Source organism: Patiria miniata, unplaced genomic scaffold, assembly GCF_015706575.1.
Source record: "Patiria miniata isolate m_02_andy unplaced genomic scaffold, ASM1570657v1 HiC_scaffold_5, whole genome shotgun sequence".
Classification (NCBI taxonomy): Eukaryota; Metazoa; Echinodermata; class Asteroidea; order Valvatida; family Asterinidae; genus Patiria; species Patiria miniata.
In genome coordinates this window covers 15,520,086-15,530,582 of record NW_024037072.1, presented here as the reverse complement: position 1 = coordinate 15,530,582, position 10,497 = coordinate 15,520,086, and the positions used below count along the sequence as shown (strand labels likewise).

The 10,497-nt window shown below is 38.2% G+C and overlaps 1 protein-coding gene across 1 annotated transcript; it reads left to right on the top strand.

Moving 5' to 3' along the window:
- The first annotated feature begins 3,737 nt into the window (after positions 1-3,737).
- LOC119740601 lies at positions 3,738-7,045 on the top strand. The gene is made up of 2 exons (XM_038215959.1): positions 3,738-4,140; positions 6,409-7,045. The coding sequence occupies exon 2, from the start codon at positions 6,445-6,447 to the stop codon at positions 6,757-6,759; it is 315 nt and encodes a 104-aa protein (XP_038071887.1). The 5' UTR covers positions 3,738-4,140; positions 6,409-6,444; the 3' UTR covers positions 6,760-7,045.
- Positions 7,046-10,497: the final 3,452 nt, after the last annotated feature.

The following is a 10,497-nucleotide window of genomic DNA, read 5'->3' as shown; positions in this document are numbered from 1 at the left end:
ATGTAGCCGTGTATGCCTCATTTCATGCTCTTTTATTCAGATTTGAACGAAACAGTTTGTAATGAGGAATTAATGGTATCTCGCATCTGGCCATGATGTGAAGATTGTTAATATCTTAAAGTTGGGCAGATAGGGGAAATATTTGGGGGAATTGTGCCTTTGATGGTACAAACATGGCTATAGGGCCATCGCAGATTTGTCCTTTGGAAAAATACTGAGGTAGAATAAGAAGCAATTAAAAAAAAAATCAAAATGGCTGCCATTGCTTGTTATTCTACCTATTTTTTTTCAAAGGACAAATCTGCGATGGCACTTTAGCCAAATATTTTTCTCATGACATACTCTGACTGTGTGCCAAATGCCATGCTTGTATCATCAAATGCACAATCCCATCACCTATCTGCCGTACTATTGGTGGTGTTTGGGTAAACCATTGTTGTTTAACACCAAAATATACCCCAGTCAGATAATCATAAAAGATGTGCTAAGGTTAGGGGCGAGGTTACTAATCACCCCTTTCTTCCGATTGTCCAATTTCAATTTATTTTTTCATAATAGAAAAAAAAATAGCTTTAAAGGGAATGTACAACGTTTGCTTTTGCTGCAATTTTCAGAAATAAATGGATTTGGATGTTTAGTATGTTAAAAACAGCAAATATTGTTAAAAATGACTTGATTCACGTTTTGGGCCTGTGGATGCTGAAAACAACAACAAAACTAATCATGTTCTTGTAGTCTGGTTCCCTGACCCCACTTAAGATGAAACGGAGCAATTTATAGACTTTGGGGAATTGTAAGGTCTAGCAGGCTTGTACCCCTTCACAGGTGTATAATCAATTGCAAAGAAAACGCGGAATAACTAATTATGAAAATGTAGGAGCAGTTTTTGAAAAAAAAGCCAGTTTTCTCCAACGCTGGTCGGCCGACCAGCGTTGGAAAAATACAATATTTCTTGAAAATGACAGCACACCAGTAGCCACGATTTTACAGGATGCTTGAGACTGTCATTCCCTAACAATCCAGTAAGGTATTTCGTGATAATTTGATCATTTTGTTTTGTGATGTTTACAAAAGTTGTATCTCCCCTTTAAGCTCTTTGAATAACTTCATCACTCACTATTGGAAATTTTGTAAATTGCTTCAGATTTTCGGTCCTTTTTTATTCGTGGACTGAATGCAACGTCTCATGCAACCTCCTTCCCTTGAAAAATCAGGAACAGCACCCAGGCACCCTATGGTCTTGGATTCGACACAGACGGCAAAGGATAACGCCCATCTGTTTGAACATTGTCTGAGCAATGTCTGAGCAACATATCGCTGGAAAAATCCTAACTTTCCTATCCTTAAATAACGTCCGACACAATCACTAACGTCGGTTCACTATTTAAGACCTTTTAAATCTGTATTTCGAAATGTGTTGGTATGGTACAGTCCATGTTGCAAAGATGAAGGAAAACCTAAAAAAATACCTTCTCCAAGTATTATCCGATCCATCTCAAATGAAAACGAGTAAAAAGTACCATTTTCACTCCAAGATACTTTTCTGGTGAAATTCGTACATCATTTGATGAGGTACTGTGTTAATATGGAAAGAATTGTTTTAAATCTGTTTAACAGCAAATAGATCACGGCCATAAAACAAAAGCAAGGTCTTTTCTCGACTGACTACCCTTTCATTTTGTTCTGATTTATCTTATACGTTTTAATTATGATACTTTTACGACCGGTGGGCCACTGAAGCGTTTTTACTTTAAGAATTCGTTTATTTGTCCGGAGTGTTTTTATGAATGCCCGTACATTTTCGAAGTAATCTCCTGCCTTACTTGGGCGAATGATTTTACAGCCAATGAAATTAGCATATTCTTGGTAAAAAAAAAAGGTCAGTGCTCTGTACATCGGGGGATACGATTTCACAAGAGTTTGAAATTTCTCATCATTTGTGCGGGCGCACTTTCTACAAGATTTAGATGTGTATGTATCGGCCCTCTTCTACTTTCCATTTTCTCGAATTACAATTTTCTCGCTTTTCACACGTACAAAAAAAATATATTCACACTTTTTTATGTGGCGGCCGCCACTTATTATCTGGCGGCCGCCACATAAAAAAGTGTGAATATTTTCATTTTGTACGTGTGAAAATATTTTTTTGTACAGCGGCCGCCACTTATTATGACGACTTATGTGGCGGCCACTTATTATCTGGCGGCCACTTATTATCTGGCGGCCGCCACATAATAAGTGGCGGCCGCTGTACACAAAAAATATTTTCACACGCACCAAAAAAATATATTCACACTCATTGAGTGGCACTATCCGTCTTCCGTAGTTTTATGCCCAATGCGTAGATTTGTGTTGTCCACCAGGGATTTAATAAGATGTGTACAACATCCTGTTAGAATGTAAAACCGAAGCGGAAAGCGGGGGCGGGGTGGGTTGGGAGGGGGTTGGGGAGGGGCTGGACAACATTCGTCAGTTAAGTAGGTGGTGCTGACCCTGACCGAGTGCGCTTCGACGGTCTTTTTTTCAACATTACTTTTGGGCTGTGTGGTCTTGTTGACAGAAGGATGTCATGACGTCATGATCGGCTCCCCCTTTTTGTGCAACGCAAAAATCGGGGGAGCGGGGATGGGGGGATCATAGGGCTCCCGGCAAAAAGTTGGGGGATTTTGACCATGATAGGGGGATGAAGCACTACATTAGAGAAGGAGTGATATTGAAATGTGTAGATAAGTTTAGAATTACCTCAATGTTATTTAAAAAAAAAAAAAACAAAAAAAAAACCTTTTGCGCACAGGAAAATTTGAAAGAGGAGTGGAGACAAATACATAGTCATATGGGGCGCTCTATAAACGATCAATATTTCCACATTTTGTTTTAAAAACAAATTAGGAAAAAAGGTGAGAATGACGCACGGGGCAAAAACCACATAATTTAAGAAATATAATCTCGTACATCAAAAGTGCAATGTTCGCTCTAAGGAGTTACAACTAAGTGTGGGCCTGTATATGCGTTAATATTCCACCTTCACAGTATGGGGTACCATTTTTTATTGAATGTTTGTCGACATAAACTTTTATGGTCGGCGGAAAAAGACATAGTGTTATAAAAACCAAAATCCCTTGTTTGGTTTTCCGTGTTCTGGCTTTTATTGCTACCCGTATATTTCTTCTTAACGTTATTACAATCTTCATCAAAACAAAGCCATTAATTTTGCATTATCTATTTTCTTCTTTGTCTTAAAAAATGTGTTTATATAGATTGTTGAATTGAGGCCAACTCCGTCGATTCTGATAATATTAAAATTACCCCTTTCTAGTGTAAATATCAGGGACTGATTTTAAAATGCAGAATTTATATGATAGATATAGAAACACAAGTGGACCTGAGTATAAACATAAGAGGAGATAAAAGATTTTTGTTTAAATTCTTGATGTGATTTAAAAAAAAAAAAATTCCTTCTATTTTTCTATATATCCACCATAATTTTTGCATTTTAACCTTTTAGTCTGCCGGCTGGTAGGCCTATAACCATTTTATAAGCTACCTCTCATGATGAATAAAGCTCATCTTTGTCATCCCCTCAAATTTTATTTCGTCACTAATATAGTCAGTTTTATTACTGGAAAAGAGGTAAAACTTGCATGTCGTAAATACTTTCGGGTGTTGAACTATCAAACCACGCCCCCCCCCCCCCCCCCATAAGGAAAAGTATAGCGCCACCATGTGGTGATATTGTTGCTGGGCAACGAGGTACGCGCTTCACGAGCTGAAGCAGGTACAGGTGCCTTATATTACACAGGTGTTTACTAAATTGATTGCCTAATATCGGCTGCGAAATGCCCTGAAATCACGTACGTACGCACGGGTTGTAATTTGACCAGCTGAGTCGTGTGTGTGCATTGCATGCATTGACAGGCTAAACGGGCAAATGACTTAAAAAGAGAAGACACATAGGCCTAATTCGCCCCCCTAATTCAGTAATTGGTTGGTTTTGCGGTTAGTAGATTGGCTAGCTTGAGTAATTTATGCTTCGATCATTTTGACGGTAACCGATAAATCATTCGCGATGAAGATCTGAACGTTCTTGACATCCGTGCAGTAGTGGTGGGAGTTTGGAACCGACTGGAAATAATTAACAAGGTAGGTCAGTCTGTGAAGCGTAAGTAGTTATATATACTACGCCTAGAACTATGGTGCTCCGCGTAGTTATATACATGTAGCAGTAGCCTTAAATCTTACAAACTGCAGCTTTTAATTGAACAAAGTATTTAAATAGCCGTGAACCGGTCCCGCATTTTTCCGTTCTTAAGCCGTCAGATCCTATCTCATCCATGTGTATACAAGTAGGCCTACATCATATTACTTCTAGAATTAGAAGGCACCTCTCGTTAGCTAACGAGAGATGCCTTCTAATTATAGAAGTAACACCATACCAGATAGGTAGTGGATATTTTGCCGGAGGTAATGATGGCAAACTAACGATTACTAAAGGTTTGCCGGCGGCAATCCATATCAACAGAGGGCGCTGTACTCTTTAAAATAGGGCTGAATTATAAGATGTATTAAATTCCCACCAAAAGTTGTGTAGCACGTTTGGTGTAATGGTTAAGCAAAGGCTCTAGTAAGCGGGATGACTCGCGTTCGATTCCGACCGCACCACATTTTTAAGTTGTTTTTTTCTCATCCCCAAATAAATAAGAATATTCTTCTTTTATTATTTTAACATGTCCCAAACATTTTTTGCAGAGTATTACATTTTCTTTTTCAGATTTGTGGCTCTGGAGGATTTTTTTAAAAGGGAACTAAAGTCCGAAATTATAAAATGGTCTGAATCCCATCTTGTGAATACGAGGTAACAACGATATTTTTGGCATGGAGCCAGACTAAAACTTGTCACCGGAAAACGTTAAAGTACAAAAAAAACAGTAACTGCGCATGTTCAGTGCATATCCGGCAAACTAACGTTTACTACAGGTTTGCCGTCTCCGGCAAAATATACACTGCCTACAAGATACTATTGCAAACCCACATCAAGTGAATGCGTACTATTGGATAGTGTGCCCGCCTTGTAGCACGCCACTCCAGTTCGAGTCCTGGCCTTGCCATTGTTTTTCAAACTTTATTTTTTGTTTAGTGCCAATCAAATATGTACTGCCTAATACTTAAATTAGGCTTAATTTCAAAAACGAAGTTGCAAATGCAAAATTAATATCACATATAGTTGGTGCACATGGCTGCCTTCTAGTTCTAGAATTACGTAGGTGGCCAGTGTATAACCCATAAGAAGTTACAACTCTGAATATAACATTCTTAGTAAGAACATTATGTGGATCAAATAACCATCATTTTTTTCAGTGTAAATTTAACCATACAGCTACACAGAAGCCTTCTTTGCATAATAAAGTCCCAGCCATAAATGCTGCTGGTCAATCGAAAAACTCCCAACTGTTGATTATTACCATTCATCATGTCTCAGTTTAAAATCTGATAAAATATTTTTTTTAAAGGGCATAGGCCTATACTATTACCAGACTCCATTAAACATGCTTTTCATCACTATGGTTCAGTTTACAAAACAGTTGTAATGGGATGAGGCATGGTGGACACATAATCCTGGGCTGTTTTTGTATAGTTGCGATGGTAATAGGTTCAGCTGTACTCTGCCATTGTGGGTTCTGTTGCAAAAGATCAGGACATTAACGTTCAAGTTTAGGTACCCACTGTCATCAGTCACTCTTGAGCCAACAACACAGGGCATAGGAAAGTTGTACTGAATTTATAGATGTCAACTTTGAAGGAAAAAAACGTAAGCATAATAGCATATTAAGCCACGCTCTTGCAATCTGTCACATTCATTAGCAGCAGCTAGATCATTATAGAAGTTGCCTTTAACCAAGAAAGCAGGTGGGAAAAGCACAGTGTTGCATGGATGAGGTACATCTGATGGATCACAGAAGTACCTCAAAAGTCCAGTCACAAGTCAGTTCACAAGTTCAGTCACAATTAAGCAACAGGTGACGAACAAAGGAATGGCTTTCTTACAGTTAATTTGAAGAGCTTGTGACTTGACTTGGGACTTGATGACTGGCATTGTTAGGGGTGTAGTCAAGTCCATCACAAGTCCATCACAAGTTCAGTCACCAGTCCATTCACGAGCAACAGTGGATGAACAATAACAAAGTAATGCTTCTGTCAAAGCTCATTGAATTGGGATCGGAGGCCTTGTGTTGAACTTGCAGTGACTTGCAGGTACTTGTGATGGGCCTGACTGCGTCCCTAATGTCTTGTGATTGACTTGTGATGTCCTGCGATGACTTGTGATCTGTCACAAGTACCTCAACTACAATACTGAAAAAATGCTGGTCCTTTGAACATTTAATACCAAGCTTGTTTTGTCTTATCCCTTAGTGATCAGCATCGGAAGACAAAGAGATTCTTGGCACAATGGCAACACTCCACAAAGCATCCAAACGGCCCTGGGGCACAATCACCAAGCCGGACAGCATGGGCCTGGGGCACCAGAAAGTCACAGCCTACGAGGTGGAACAGACTGTCAACAGGCTGTACTACGTGCCCAAGGCCCGAGAGGCCAAATACACCCGGCCTAACCCAAAGATGAACAGCAGCGACATCAGGAAGCTCATTGAGAGACTGACCAGCAAGTCTCCAGAGAAGATTACGGATTCCAAGCGGGTTCCAGAGGGGAAACTGAGAGAGATTGGAATTCTGAACTCGTTTGCTTGGAAGGGATACAACTGACAAGGTACTCGCCAGCAGCAGATGAAAGAAGAGTGCAGCCAGTAAACTACAACCATTGCAACTGATGAAGCATTGATTTCCCTATTTAAAGCATTCTTTTGATATGGATTGCATGCTTGAACAGTAGATATTGCTGTGTAACCTCTCACACGGGTTCTAGTGTAGTGGACACTGTGTTCACGTGGCAGTTTTTCATATAATTATAGCACTATAGAAGCTAATTCGGTCACCATTCACCGAGGTGAAACCATACTGGCTGTATGGCTTCATATGCACAAACCCAATTCTCCTAGGCGAAGTAAAAAATAAAAAACGTGTTTCTCATCCCCGCCCGCTTCCTTTTTGGAGGCCGCCTGGAATTTTTTATTATTTTTTATATTTGAAAAATGCAGTAAAAAAAACACTGAAAAAGTCCACAAATTCATAGGAAAATAAATTGTAGACCAATACAAGTCTAAATGACACTGTAAATATGTTCAGTTCTCTTGTCCCACTTATTTTTCATTTTAAAAGTGTCTTTGAACAGTGGGAACACCAACGGTTAGAGGGAAATTTTTAAATGGCGGCCATCTTGAAACAAATAGAAAATAGAAAATAAAAAGCCCCGTTTCCTCCTTTTAAAAAAAAACCCAGACGAGAAACATGTTTTTTTTTATTCAGCCCTATAAGGTTTATATCCAAATCATCACAGCTCAAGAATATGATTATGAATGCATGCCACATGCCATGTATTGTATCACGTCAGAAATGGCTTCTGTTTTTGTTCATATGCATGACCAATATTGGGTCTCGGATTTAGATTTAAAAAAAAAAAGTGAAAGAACCCCCCCCCCCCCCCATCGGCAAAAACCATATGCATAAAAATTACCTACATTGTACAATTGTATTTTTGTGTGTGTTGTGCTCCCGGCCCTATCTGGTACTGTGGCTCCCCTAATGCCCAGAGTAGATTGGGAGATGTAAAAGATATTGACATTTCCGATAATGGGTAACTAGAATGAAGTTTGAAATTGCCGATTGACAGTCACTAGCATCGTTTGGTTTTTGAGCTATGAGATTTACTTATTTCCATACACAGCATGCTGAATTGCATATTTTTTTTTAATGGATGGCTCCACAATTATGCCCTATGGAGTTTGTTAATTCAATGCGTGATGCCACTCCACAAAATGCTAGTTTGCCACATATTCCCATGCTGTTACACCATCCTGCATAATAGGCACTTTAAAGGGAATATACATCATTTGCAAATATTGTTACACTGACTTTTTTGACGTTTTGGGTTCGTAGATGCTATAAAAACCAATAAAAACAATCATTTTCCTGTAGTCTGGTTCCCTGACTCCATTTAAGATGAAACTGAGCAATATATAGACGTTGGGGAATTATAAGGTCAGGGAACCAGTCTGGCTGGCTTGTACCCATTCACAGGTGTGTAATCGATTGCAAACAAATGCAGACTTAGAACTAAATATGGTCAATTGGGGCAAGTATTTGAAAAAAAGCCAGGTTTTTCCAACGCTGGTCGGCCGACCAGTGTTGGAAATTGATATAAAATACCACTTTTCTTGAAAATGACAGTACACCAGGTGCCATGATTTTACAGGATGCTTTAGACTGTCATTCACTAACAGTCCAGCAAGATATTTCCTAATAATTTGGTAGATTTATTTTTTGATGTTTGCAAATGTTGTATTTTCCCTTTAACAAAAATTAACACTACGTATTTGATGCACGGAAGACTTGTTTTTAACATATGGCACAAAATGATTGCGCAGCGAAGTAGCTTTTTTTAAAATGGGATTTTTAATTGACAGTTCAGTTATCACTTGGAGACACAAGCTGATGAAAATTAGGAATACTTTGACATTCTGTTGTGTATTTTGTCATCATTTTTTAATACAAGGATTTGTTTACTGTCAGTTGTGTAAGCATATCAGGCGAGTGAATTTTTTTACTTTACGATAAGGTGTTGGTTTTGTTATTTATGCATCGTTTTCTAGTGCATTAAATATTTACTTAAAATTTGGTTTGTAAGCGGTAAATGTTTACAAGTGCTCAACTATTGAAAGGCAACATAAGTGTATATTTTTGAAAATTCCTTTTTTATAGCTTTGTATATTTACTCAAGTCTATTTATTTTTCGATTTGCAAACAGTATTGAGTGGTTGCACGTTTTCTACAATCTCTGTTAAAATCAATAGATCAATTTTTTGTGTGTGTTCTAGCTTAACTCACAGTGGTGCTATAAATAGACAATTGTAGAAAAAAAACGGGTTTTTTTTTTTAGAGTACATGTAATTCTAGCTTTGAAAGAAAATCTGAGAAATACCAGCAGCCAGGGATTAATTGTTCCATAGGCACCAGTGTTCAGTAGGCCCTACTGCGCCCTAGGTACCGGCACCAACTTCATGTTGATGCTAAGCTGCACTAAGCAAGCCAGGCCAAACTGGTAGCTGGGTCTGTCCACACTAACGGTTACAAAAGTGTGACATTTAGAGGGAACCATGGACAAGGAGTCGATACATGAAGTAATCTGTCATATTTTCCTTTTCTACATCCAATATCCTGGTCAGAAATCAGCTCAGAATATTGCCCACCAACAAGTTTGATAAATTTCTCAGGTTTCAAGAAATTACAGAGGATTATCTTCAAGATTTAACGTTCATAACATGGACAGACATTTCATGTTAAAGTGGTGGGAAGCAGTAAATAAAACACATAAATTTGCCCAAATTTGTTCCTAATGTAAAGCTGCCAATTAAGAGATTGCCACTGGCCAATCTCATGTTAAACTTCTATGTATTTTTAACTACAGGGTGTACACATCTTCAAGACTTCATGTTCATAACAGGGACAGAAATTGTGTCACAAATTTATGTCCATGTTATGAACATTTATCAAGTCGCATCCTAATTTCATAAATACTTAACAGGTTGCTTTAATGTTGAATGATACCAATTCTTCATTGAATATGTAATATAAATGGAACATGGGCTGGATTTATTATAACAAGAACATATAGTATGATTCAAGAGTGTCCATCCATGTTATGAACATTATCCTTCATTTCAACTTAAAGATGGCCGAGTAATTTCCTACATATCCAGTGAATCAGCCTAATTATTTATCAGTGCCATCACAGATAATACAGGAATATTTAAAAAACAAACTTAGCAAAAAACCTGCTTTGAAATCCACCTCCCATGTCTCACCCATAAAGTTATAAGTTGTAACCGTTAGTGTGGACAGACCCAGCTCTAAAAGCCCTAGGCTCCCAAATTTTTCGTAGGCCCTAGGCACAGTGCTTACTGTGCCTATTGTGTAATCCCGGCCTGGGAGTAGCCAGTGTATGCAACATTGCGTTATGCAGTTTATAAACTCAGTTCTAAATTGCTCCACACCACACCACAAACTTTACAAAGATGGGTCCGTCTCTGAAGTGGAATTTTCAATCACTTATGGCTGAGGCACATTCCATGTAACTGTGGCATTGTGTGATATAGTATTTTTACGAGTTTTCCTTTCATCTGTAGAACAGTTTGGACTGATTATTTATATACAATTCTAATGCACAGAGGTTGAAAATGTGAACCTAAAAAGGGATTCCAAAGACATTCCCATTCCTTTTTTTTTTGAACTTTTTACCTGTAAAATTAAATACAATCATTTATAGAAAGCGAGCATAAGAAATCAACTGACAAATATCAGTAAAATTTCGAGGATTTAAACTAAGAA

Excerpts from the sequence above, each read along its gene's own strand:
- LOC119740601 (XM_038215959.1), top strand. The coding sequence starts at position 6,445 with ATGGCAACACTCCACAAAGCATCCAAACGGCCCTGGGGCACAATCACC.